The sequence below is a fragment of the Sceloporus occidentalis genome, unplaced genomic scaffold (assembly GCF_023333645.1).
Source record: "Sceloporus occidentalis isolate IW3139 unplaced genomic scaffold, rSceOcc1.0.p SCAF_5, whole genome shotgun sequence".
In the NCBI taxonomy this organism is placed as follows: Eukaryota; Metazoa; Chordata; class Lepidosauria; order Squamata; family Phrynosomatidae; genus Sceloporus; species Sceloporus occidentalis.
The window spans coordinates 134,348,422-134,360,856 of NW_028316985.1; the positions used below are offsets into that span (position 1 = coordinate 134,348,422).

Genomic DNA, 12,435 nt, shown 5'->3' on the forward strand with positions numbered 1-12,435 from the left:
AAATAGAGGGCCTTTTGACATTCTTCCTGGACAGAAAAGGCTGAAAGAGAGGACTATGTCTTGGAAAAGGCAGCCCAAGTCTGGTCAGGCTCCAAATGGAGCTCATTTTCGAAGGAGTCCTGGACTCTGTCCTGGAAGAGGAGGCCAGGTCTGGTCACCTTAGGCGCCAGGAAGGGAGTGGGTCACTCAGCCCGCTCTCTCCCCAGGAGGGCCCAGAGCAGCCCAGAACGGAGGAGGGAAGAAGAAGAAGGCGGCAGAGGAGGAGCCAGCGGGGCGGAGGCAGAGGCAGAGAGAGGAGGAGGAGGGCGCGCGGCGCAAGCCAGCCAGAGACTGAGCCAGGGCTGCTCCAGGCGGAGGAGGAGGAGGCGGCGCGGGCAGCAGCTCCAGCTCCCAGCCCCTTGCCAGCAGCGACCCACCTTCTCCACTCGCTGGAGCCCGGAGAAGCCGGTGGGCTTCGCAGCAAGGTGACCGCTTCTCCAGTGCTCCCCACCCCCTATTTTTACCCCTCCCCTCTCTGTATGGCTCTGCTGCATCCATCTACCTTCTCTCCCCCTTCTCTTCTTCTTCTCTCCCTCCATCCCTCCCATTTTCAAACTCTCATAGAGATGGAAGGTGTGTGTGTGTGTGTGTGTGTGTGTGGGGTGGGGGTGGGGGTGATGGTGGGTCTTCTCTCCCCCTTCTGTGCTCCGCTGCTTTGAAAACTCTCCTCCTGCAGAGTGGGGGCATCCATGACCTTCTCTTCCCCCATCTGTTCTTCATCTCTCCCCCTCCCTGGAAACCCCTGAAACTCTCCTCAGGCTCAGACACAGGGAAGAGGTGTTTGTGTGTTTGTGTTGTTGTGTGTGTTCTCTCCCCCCCTTTAAATCCCTGAAACTCTCCTTATACAGTGGAAGGGTAGGTGTGTGTTTGTGTGGAATGTCTTCTCTTCCCCTTCTTCTCCTCCCCTTTGAAACCCCACAAACTCTCCTCCTACAGAGGGAAGAGGTGTGTGTTTGTGTCATGTGTGTGTCTTCCCTTCCCCCCATTTTACAACCCCACAAACTCTGCTCCTACAGAGGGTAGATGTGTGTGTTTGTGTAGTGTGTGTGGGGATCTTCTCTTTCTCCCTTCTTCTCTTCTTCTCCCTCCCCTTTGAAACCCCTAAAACTCTCCTCATGAAGAGGGAAGGTATGTGTATTTGTGTAGTGTGTGTGTGTTCTCTTCCTCCCTTCTCTTCCCTCCCCTTTAAAACCCCCCAAACTCTCCTTATCCAGAAGGAAGGCATATGTTTGTATGGAGTTCTTTCCTTGTCTTCCTCTTCTATTCTTCTCTTCCCTCCATTTTAAAACCTCCAAACACTCCTCACACAGAGGGAAGGTGTCTGTGCTTGTGCTTGTGTGTGTGTGTGTGTGTGTGTGTGGGGAGTCTTCTCTCCCCCCCCCCCTTTCCTTCCCTGGTGCTTCCTTTCCTCTCAGAGGCCTTTCGGGGTGCCTTTCTCTCCTTCTCTCTCTCTCTCTCTCTCTGTGAATGGCGCCTTCCCTGGGCCCCCTTCTTGTTGGTTGAGGAGGGGACCTGACCGCCCTTGGAGTTTATCACACGGGAGGGATTTCTCTTCATTTTGAATGAAAAGAAAGTGGGGCCAGAACGCATTCATGTGTCTTCGCTAGTGCAGTGAAATTACGTGAATTTGAATTGTGTTCGAACTGACTTCCCATTGCCTGAAACTAGCTTGCCATTGCCTGAAATTGTGTGTGGTAGTCTATCACGCAATAACGTTAAACCCCATGATTGTGTTCGTATTGCCATTGGATTATATTCCAATTTCCCTTGTCTGATAAAGTCCCATCTCTGCTTTCTCACCCTCCTCCTCCTCCTCAGATGCTCCAGGTGCCAGCCTTCGCCTGTGTCTGGGCAGCCGCCGCTTGGTGCAGCCAGGGGGCTGGGGCCTCGGCCTCATCGGGGACCGGGGCCAGGTCGCCCGGAGGCAATTTTCTGGATGATAAACAATGGCTTACCACCGTCTCCCAGTATGACAAGGAGGCCGGGCAGTGGAACAAATTCCGAGACGTAAGTCTGCCCCAGTCCGCCTGCAGCCCATCTCTTTGCCCTCCTGTCCTCTCCCTTCTGCTTTAGCTGCCATCACCTTCTCTCTGGGAAGAATAAGTTCTTGGGTATCCCTGGTATTCCCCCCCCCGCTCCCTCCAAGCTTATTTCCTTCCCCATTTATTTGACTCTGGCATGGCTTCCTCGCCTCTCCCCCAAAATTCTTCAGAGTTTGTTTCATGGAAAAGGAGAGGGGCAGAGAAGAGATCCTCACACGCAAACACAAACACACACACACACACACACACACAAAGAGTATATATTTGGTGCATCCTCTACAGCAGGGGTAGGCAACCTGCGGCCCGTGGGCCGGATGCGGCCCGGCGAGGCCTTGGGACCGGCCCCAGCCCGGTCCTGCCACCGATTGCCACCGGGGCCTTTGGCGTCTCGCGCGAGGGGCATGGTGGGGCAATTGTCTATAGAAACCTCAGAAACATGCATTTATCTTAACATTTTTTTAAAAAATCAGCAAATTTTTTCACGTGACCTCCATTTTTTATTTAAAAAGTGCCCTCCATTTGAAAATTTTGTCCTACATTTGTCCTGGTTTATTTATTTATTTAATTTTTTAAAAAAATATTTATTTATTTATTTATTGGCTTCGGCCCCCCAGTTGTCTGAGGGACAGCAATCCGGCCCCCGGCTCAAAAGGGTTGCCTACCCCTGCTCTACAGTGAATGAATGTCCAGGCTCAACTTTTTGCATTGGGTAGGATGGGTGGCTGAGGAAGGGATGGAAAGGCAATGAGGTTTCCTCCCACCCAGTTGTAAAAGTGGGTGCCCACTGGAGGAGGTGGAAATAGGAAAGGCAATGAGGCCTGTCCCCAAATCATAAAAGTGGGTGCCCACTGGGGGATATGTGGAAAAAGGAATGGCAATGAGGTCCCTCCCCAAGTTGTAAAAATGGATGCCCTTTGCAGTATGTGTGGCAAAAGGAAAGGCAATGAAGTCTCTCCCCAAGTTGTAAAAATGGATGCCCACTGGGGTATGTGTGGCAAAAGGAAAGGCAGTGAGGTTTCTCTCCCCACACCAGCTGTAAAATGGATGCCCACTGGGGCAATGGAAGGGTTGGGTAGGGTTGCAAAAGGTTTTCTTGCATGGCCAGCGAAAGGCTGTTACCGATTAGTGTAAGTTAGTGTAAGGATCGATCAGATGTTTTAATGGCTCTGTGAAAGCGAGAGCAGCAGGAGGGGAGGGGAACAAGAGACAATGCTACTTTGGAAGACTTGGATGCCTGAGAATGAATAAAAGGCCCCTGATTGATGGTGATGCGCTGTGAGCTCTGGAAGAGAGAAAGAAAAGAAAAGAAAAGTGGGGAGTGGGTGCACTTTCCCACCCCATCCTTCTTTGTGCAAGCAGAGGACTAGAGGTTGAATGCCAGCCTTCAAAGTCAGAGGTCCAGGGAATGGAAATGGTGCTGAAAGGGTTAGGTGGTCGTCTTTCTGCTGGGTGACCCTCCGCAAAGAGAGGTGCAAGTTGCCCCAAGAGTTCTATGCAGCTTCAGTCACCTGGAAAAAACACATCAAAACAAACACCCCCCACCCCCAAGAATAATCACAGAAAAAAGAAAGAATGGGGTAGTTTGAAAGGTACAAGGGATGGCTCTCTAAAGTCAGGGCCCAGGGGAAAGATGCATTGGTTTTAGTTGAATGTGAGCTGAGTCTGTGGCAGAATTTGCTGCAGTTAGTTGGTCATCTCTCATCACAGTGTTCTTCTGTCTCGGGATCTGTATTCTGTAAATTGCCAACTTCCTGTGATAGGTCTGCTTTAGGTTTGTCATAAGTCTGAAACCGACTTGAAGGCACACAATGACAAAGCTGAAAGAGGGCAATGTGGGTTAGGTACAGAGGGATGGTTACATAATGTTTCTTTGGTTCTGTGGAAGGTAGCTGCTAAATTGCAAAAACTCCCAGCATGTATGAAACAGGGAAACAGTCTATAACTGCATTTTCCCATCCTGCTTTTGGTCTGATCAGATGGGGCCAGCACAAGAATAGAGTTAGGTGAGTGCTCAGTCTTAAGAATTCAGTTAAGTCAGTGCAAAAAATGCTTCTGAATGAAACAATAAAAGGAGTGGGGGAAGGCACTCACATCTATTTCCTTCAGTCTTTTTAGTAAGATATCATAAGACTACATCTGGAACTTTTAAAACTCAAGCATCCCACCAAAATTCAAGCATCCCACCAAAGCAAAATGGATGGTTTTCATATTACCTTTTCATGATGGATTAAAAAGAAGTTTTCTTGCCTTTTGAATATTTAAATACTTGTTTAAAGTTTTTTTTTATGGAGACAACTTTGTCCTTTACAACCTAATCTGTGCATTGTTCATTGGAAATAAGTCCTATAGCATTCAATGAAGTTTACTTCAAAGTAAGAGTACATTGGATTGTTGCAGCCTCAATTTACTAGGGAGTAAACTGTACCAAAGATATGTAGAGAGATAGTATAGCACCTTTGAGACTAACTGAAAGAAAGAAGTTGGTAGCATGAACGTTTGTAGACTACAGTCTACTTCTTCAGATGCAATTGTACCAAAGATAGTAGGATTTCTTTTTGAACATCTCTACAGAAAAGAGTATTGTCAGTCCATGTTCAGAAAACCATGTTTTGGAAACAAAACAACAGGAACAACATATTTTGTTTGTATTATGTTATATAAAATAGTCACCTGAACCCATTTTTTCAAGCCTAAAAGGTTGCATTGATATAAGTGTAGCTGAAATTATTGTATCATCAAGAAAAACAGAAGCGGAAGGCTTAATGTACTTTTCATCTTAATGAATTTTGTACTCTATGAAACTTTTTGTTTGAACTGCTGAGAAAATGTAAAGATAGCATATGCTAGTATTTTGGTAGTTAGCCCGTCTCCTTGAGAAAGTAAGAGTTTATTATGAAAAGTTTGCCACCTTTCATTTTCTACAGTTGATCTGCTTTATTGTTTTGGTTAATATTTCAGAAACCTCTAGTAAGCTGTTCTCTTCTGTTTCCCTTGCACATGATGTGACCCAAACTTCTTTTTATTGAGGTTGTAGTTCAATATTTTATCATCCTCTTAAGAGGCATCTTTTTTTTAGAAGTTTTGGTCTCTCTTAGGCTAGTAGGGATTTTTCTTTTGAAAGCTGCAGAATTAATATTGCAAGAGAACATTAAGATGAGATCTCACTTATGTACTTTTTTACAGTGAGGACAAACCCAAATCAAGAACATGATAGAATTAGCCCTCCATATCCACAGATTCAACCATCCATGGTTTGAAAATATTTTTTTAAAAATTCCAAAAAGCAAACCTTGATTTTGCCATTGTATATAAAAGGACACTATTTTACTGCACCATGGTCTACTATGCAGCGGGATTGAGCATCCATGGATTTTGGTATTCACAGGGTGTGTGTCTATGTGTCTTTCCCTGGAACCAAACCCCAGCAGATACCAAGTATCTTGAGGTTACAAATCATGGAAAAATGGAATAGGAGTTGTTTGGGATAAATACATCAAGAGCAATATTTAAGAACAGCTTATCTCTGCCATAAAGGTAAGGTTAAGGCATTCTCCATTGACAAGGTTGTCAAGTTGTGTCTGACCATAGGGAGTGGTGCTCATCTCTGTTACGAAGCCAAAGAGCCAGCATTGTCAGAGGCTACTCTATGATCACATGGCCAGCATGATTGCACAGAATGCTGTTTACCTTCCCACCAAAGTGGTACCTATTTATCTACTTGCATCTGCATCCTTTCAGACTGCTAGGTTAGCAGAAGCTGGGACTAGTGATAGGAGCTCACCCCACCAAGCTGCACCCGGACCTCAAACTGCCAACCTTCCAGTCTTGCTGTCAACAGAGTCAGTGTGTTAACCACTTTAGCCACCACATCCCATCTATGTCCATACTTCAGATTATAGTTATTTTATGAATGCACAGTAAATAAATTTGCAGTTATGAATCTATTCGCTTTCATAGTGCACAGTAACATAGTGTTCTGCTTTTTAATTCATACAACTATAGTTAAGAAAAACAAAATATATCAGTCTGCATACTATTCTTGTTTTCATCACAGTGAGCCTTCTACTGAGAAAGGGACTGGACTCTGAAACAATATCCAAAGTGTTTTTCTCATTTTTTTTAAAATGAAAAATGCGTGAAAATAGATTTTACTATATAGTCTGTTAAGTGAGTATATATTATTTGTTGCAGTTGAGTGGTAATTAATTGAGCATATTGATTGGTATTCTACAGTGTTGCAAAACATAGGACATTGGAGATAGACTTACATGTACAAAGCTTTTAACATGTGTTAACAAATGAGTTTTTAGTAAACCTCTTTCCATCTCCCAGAAAGAGAAGGAAAGATATTGGAAATTCAAAGGGATCTGTTAGAAGCTCTTCTGTCATTTCTTACATCTGTGAAAAATCTCATTTCCCATTCTCTAAACTGTTTAATTGCTTTGGTAACATAATTTTCAATTCCATAAGACATGCTTTGTGTAAGACTTCGACATGTTTTGTGTGGGACTTCAACAAGTTCCTTTAATAGTTTTTCAATGTCTCTTTTCTTTCAAGTGCTCTCGTAAGTAATGTATGCCTGTGCTATTTCTTCTGAACTGCCAGTGACATTTTAAATCATAGAATTGGAAAGGACCTTGACTTTATGGTGCATAACTGGATGTTTGAAACTTTCCAGTGAAGTTGTATGTAATTACTCTAGGGATGTGGGACTCTTTGTCAAATCATTGTAGTGATAGGTCTGTTCAGCATTCTTCTAAGTGTGTACCTGATCATGTTATGTAAACATCATATGCTGATGGCATGTTCACAATGCATCATCTTGTAAAATGAAGAAGTGAATGCAGTGTACTTTGATTTGGTAGGCTACCTTGTGCCCCAGCTTTGGGAGAAAAAAGTGAATAAAGAAATAGGATAGAATAGAATATTGTAAGGTTACTAATTTTTTGTGCAAGGCAGGCAGCTTATCCTGGTGAAAAACAAAGGAAAAAAAGTGTTTATTTCATTTTAAGGGTGGCCTAAATATTCAAAATACACAGATTCCATCTGATCTTGGAAGCTAACTAGGATCAGCTCTGGTTCTAGGACGGAAGATGGCCAATTAATGCCAGGTGCTGTAGGCTACATTTCTAAGGAGGGAAGTGACAAAACCACCTCCTGAGTATTCCTTGCCTAAGAAAACCCTATGAAATTTATGGGGTTGGCATAATTCGACAGGCAACTTGAGGGCACACACACACAATTTTTAAAGTATTTGGAAGCAGTCTTTTCTATGCGTTCCTCTAAGAATAGTGCTGAAATTTAATATTCACCTTCCCTAGAAAGAGACCTACTGAATTCAATGTTGTTTACATTTGATTGGAGAGGGCCAGGATTAAATTGTTAGATATCTTCATAAACATTTGTCTATGCAGTATAATCAGTAATTTTCAAGGGACCATGTCACTTTCATTGATTGTGAGAATAACAGGCTGGGTGAAGGAGAACTAGGGGGAAGTCAATAAATGGATAAAACCTAATACCTGGGATTACTGCATTTTCTTTTGACAAAACCTATTACATGGCATTTGACGGGCACAAGTTCACCAGGTAGCATTTTTTATTGGTGTTGTAACACTGTAGCACTGTAGATAAGCCCTACCTGTTGAGCTGTTAGTGGTTTCTCTCACAAAATGATGTATTAGGATGATGATTATATCCGCCACTAAAGGAGATAGCTTACTAATGCTTACTAATATCTGGATTCACTGTAATCATATTGCACTTAGGTTCATTTTACAAAGAAAACTTGAATGAGAAATGCTTGAATGGGAGAAGATGGAGTTATTCTACCACCCAGAAACAACTAAATTTGAAATGGTAGCTGAGAAGTCAAGATAACTTAAAATCTTTAGGGCTATTCTGAAATAAATGATTAAGATTGCATCAGTCTCAGCTTTTAGTTTGGAGAGTGAGGATCTGAAAGATATATTTTGAAATCCCAACACAAAACTTTCGATTTATGCTGTTCTGACCTGATTATTCAGTTTCATTTCTATACAACTTTGTTCTTTTCAAGTGCAGAGAGGATTTAGGGTGTTTAAACAGCAGTGAATTGCATGACAAGTATGCTTTCTGTAAAATAGAGGGAAAATCCTGTCTGTTTAAGAGGTAATTCTGGTGTGTAAAGAAGTATTTAACGGCTTAACCCAGGAGTTAACTGACAGGATTGATTAATGTGTAAGATAATGACCCTGACTTCTGGCTCATTGGCTCAGCTTTCCAGGGGTGATTTAGAACACAATGAAAGGGAATAAAGAGCAGTTCAGAAATAATTGTTCATAATCAGGAATGTCTTAAACTTAATGTTGGTTTCATACTGCATTGTTTCAACTTTGTCTGTTATGTTGCCATGGATTAAATGGGCTTAATCATTAAATCAGATCCACTGACTGGTGTAAACATGAAAGAATGTGTATTACCTTATCAACAATCTGATTTATGAGTTATTTTTACTTTTTAAAAGTGCTTTTGAGACAATGTAGTGTAACTGTTGGGGGAAAGAAATACTATGTTTTCCTGTGAAACAGCTGAAAAGATATATTTTTGAGTACTCACTGGCTATATTTTTGAGTACTTACTGCACATAATTGCAATAGACAGTGAGATTAGACAGGGGGTGGGGAGAAGCAGGTTAACACTTTAAAAAGAAAACTTGAAACCAGCCAAGAATGTCATCAGGTTAAGCTTAGTTGCAAATATAAAGATGTGTTTAATCCAGCTATGGAGAACCTTTAGCTCTTTGGATGTTCATGATTTGGATAGTCAGGTTTTACCATTAATCAGACTTCAACAACTTGTAGAGGTCTACAGTTTACCTAGCTCCGGTTTACCTCTTTCCTTGGCAGCCATTTTCTCTGCTCAGCCCTTCCCCATCTCCCAAGCTGCCTTTCCACCTGCATGGGCAAGAATTGTGACTGTGCCACCCCAAATATATCTGTTCTTGTATGATTTCAGAAGCCAGGTAGGCCTAGGCTGGTTTAATACTTGGTAGAGAGTACCAGGGATCTTCATGGAGGGCTTTTGAAGACTCCTACCCAAAAGTAACTCTGAGTTGATGATACTAGGCCAAATTGACCAATGGCAGCTTCCTGTGTTCAGAGATTCAGAATTGTTATATCTTTCCATTCCCCCCCCCCCCCCTTCAAGACGAAAAAGGGGTGGGGATATTCTGAGTGGCCACACAACAGATTAAGCAGACATTGATAGGCCTTTCATGTAGTATGTGACTTCTGTTTTTGAAAACTCCAAATAACACAAAATGGAGCAACATGTATAATTGTATCTAGTATGGTGCTTAATGCTATTGTAAATACTTGTATAAAGGAACATGGTATTTTGAAGTAATTGGGTCCTACCATGGTGAGTCTCTTTAATTAAAAAACGGTTTTGGTGATCCAAATTCAGCCTTGTTTTATGTCTTGTCCATATTTCTAATTGCTCTTTATCTGAGAGCCAGCATGGTGATGTGGTTTGAGCATTGGACTATGACTCTGCAGACCAGAGTTCCAATCCTGGTTTGGCTATGTAAACCCACTGGGTGAACTTGTGGGAGTCACACTCTCTCAGCATCAGAGGATGGTGCTGGCAAACCTTCTCCGAAGAACCTTGCCAAGAAAACTCCATGATAGGTTCACCTTAGGGTTGCCATAAGTCAGAAACAACTTGAAGGCACACTGCAATAATAATCTTGTACACATTTCATTAATTTTTGTACATATCTCTGCTCAGCTGAAGATGTAATATCTTGTATTATTACAACATAGTGGCTTTTAAAATTTCATGTTCCTGCATTAGGTGAAGCACAGCTATAGGGAAGCATTGCTAAGTGACAAGCAAAATCCTACCAACTTTTGTAACATCTCTTTCTACTTGTGTCAATTATATTATTGAAATTCCATGTTTATTGAGTAATAAATGAACATATCAAGCTTTATCTTAAATGTGATACATCAAAACATTAAAACAAAGTTGTACACCTTTGGGAATTAGATCCATCTAAGGAGGGAAGACTGAAAGTGCTACTAGTGATCGCATTAGACACTGTATCTGCCAATGTATGGCTGCGAAGAGCACTGTTACTCTATCTTTCAAACTGGAACCTTTTGCCATTGGTTGCTGCCATAGTTCAGAAATAATGCATCTGAGACCACTAACTGCCATGCCTCCATCCAATAAAATCCTTGGATTTGTAATTTGTTGTGGAACCAGAGCTTTGAGAGAGAAAGTGAAATATCTCACAAAACTACAAATCCTAGAATTCCATGGCACCATGGCAATTAAACCAATGTCAAATTGCATTAATTCTTTAGTGTAGATGCAGCCATAGTTAAGAACATCCATCACTTAATGATTGAGGAAAGTACTGTGGGTTCCAAATATTTAAGTAAATTAAAAGTAAAGTAAAAAAGGGTTGTATCTTGTTAGGGACATTCATGTGCATAAGTTTCCCTTATGTGTGCATATGTCCTTTTTAGAGTGCTGAAACTGTTTCAGTTGTACTGCTATAGCTTTTCTTTTACTTGTCTTCAACCTGAGAACCAGGCAATACTGGGAAAGCTACAGTTCCTCAGTAAGAACCAGTTCAATAAGAACCACTTTTTAAGGAATGGATTCTTTAGTGAACCATTCATAACATTTCTCTGCTTTGGCCCTTATGTTGGCCTAGTATTAAAGTTTAATAACCAAGAAAGATACAGTTAAAAGCCCCTACTGTTAATACATTAATGTATGCATAGGCTTCATCATTGGATGTTGGTGTTGAAATCAGCTGGGAAGAACAGGTCATTTGGATCCTAAGACTTTGTATCAAAATGACCAGGTATGGTAAATTAAAATACACCTCCTTCCTTTGTAACAATTTCAAGTGTTACTGTACTTTGGTCTAGAGCAGGGGTCGGCAACCTCCAGCCCGCAGGCCGGATGCGGCCCACGGAGGCCTGCCGACCGGCCCCTAGCTGCTGTTGCTGTCGCTGCTGCTGCCGCGGCACCCACCCGTCACGGCTTTTCACTGCTCTGGGCGCCGCCATTTTGGGCAAAAAAATGGTGTTGCCCATAGTGGCCTCTGGGGCTATGGGCGCCGCCATTTTTTCGCCCGAAATGGCGGTGAAGTCTCGCGTGACCTCGCCACCATTTTGCCGCCCAAAATGGCGGCGCCCAGAGTGGCGAAAAGACACGATGGGTGGCCGCGGTGGCAGCGGCGGCGGGCCTCTAGGAGGCCCACTGCCGTCTCTGGGGCCCTCCAGGAGGGCTCTGAGGGCGGCAGGGGGCCTCTGGGGGGCCCTTTGCCGTCTCTGGGGCCCTCCAGGAGGGCTCCAAGGGCAGCAGAGGGCCTCTGGGGGGCCCTTTGCCGTCTCTGGGGCCTTCCAGGAGGGCTCCGAGGGCGGCAGGGGGCCTCTGGGGGGGCCTTTGCTGTCGCTGGGGCCCTCCAGGAGGGCTCCGAGGGCGGCAGGGGGCCTCTGGGGGGCCCTTTGCCGTCGCTGGGGCCCTCCAGGAGGGCTCCGACAGCGGCAGGGGGCCTCTGGGAGGCCCGGTGCCGTCGCTGGGGCCCTCCAGCGCTGGCGGCCCCCACCAACTTTTTTGCCGGTCTCTGACAGGGCCTGGGGCCCTGTCAGGGGCCAGCAAAGATGGGGAGGCCTGGCCCCCGGAGGGTGGAAGCTCCGCCCCGGCATGCGGCCCCGCCCCTGGAGGGTGGAAGCTCCACCCCCCGGCACGTAGCCCCGCCCCAGAGGGTGGAAGCTCCACCCCCGGCACGTGGCCCCGCCCCAGAGGGTTGAAGCTCCACCCCCGGCTTTGGCCCCCCAGTCGCCTGAGGGACAGCAACCCGGCCCCCGGCTCAAAAAGGTTGCCTACCCCTGGTCTAGAGTATTTTAGATAGGACCCATCAGGCTGTGTTGTTGAACTTATCTGTTCATTAACTGTGCAGGGGTTACTTTGGCTTTTTGATTTTATTAGCAACCTATGTGCCAGTAGATTATTTGGCTGATGAATACATCCATTAACACAATAGCTGAAGAAAAACCTCTAATCACTAAAACAGAAATAAAAAAGATTGGCCTGTTACAGACAGCCAAAATAAAGCTGCTTCGAGTCACAGTGGAGGTATGGTGTTTCAATGATGCATGCGTCCTAAGAGTCCAGAAGTCGCGCCAAAGCCATGCTCCAGCCCTTCAGGACTGGAGTGTGGCTTTGGTGTGGCTTCTGGACTCTTAGGACGCATGCATCATTGAAACACCATACCTCCACTGTGACTCGAAGCAGCTTTATTTTGGCTGTCTGTAACAGGCCATTATGCCCTCAAATGCTATCAGCAGAG

The 12,435-nt window shown here is 44.3% G+C and overlaps 1 protein-coding gene across 3 annotated transcripts in view; it reads left to right on the top strand.

Moving 5' to 3' along the window:
* The first annotated feature begins 317 nt into the window (after nt 1–317).
* Nucleotides 318–12,435, top strand: part of SPOCK3 (SPARC (osteonectin), cwcv and kazal like domains proteoglycan 3) — a 182,470-nt gene continuing 170,352 nt past the window's right edge. Inside the window, exons 1-2 of one of the 3 annotated variants that reach the window (XM_089525545.1) lie at nt 318–464; nt 1,858–2,046. In XM_089525545.1, the coding sequence (XP_089381671.1) occupies nt 1,858–2,046 (189 nt within the window). In that variant the 5' untranslated portion in view covers nt 318–464. Of the gene's footprint in view, nt 465–755; nt 1,168–1,857; nt 2,047–12,435 lie in introns of those variants that run through there. The other 2 variants (XM_089525546.1, XM_089525548.1) reach the window with 2 other exon arrangements.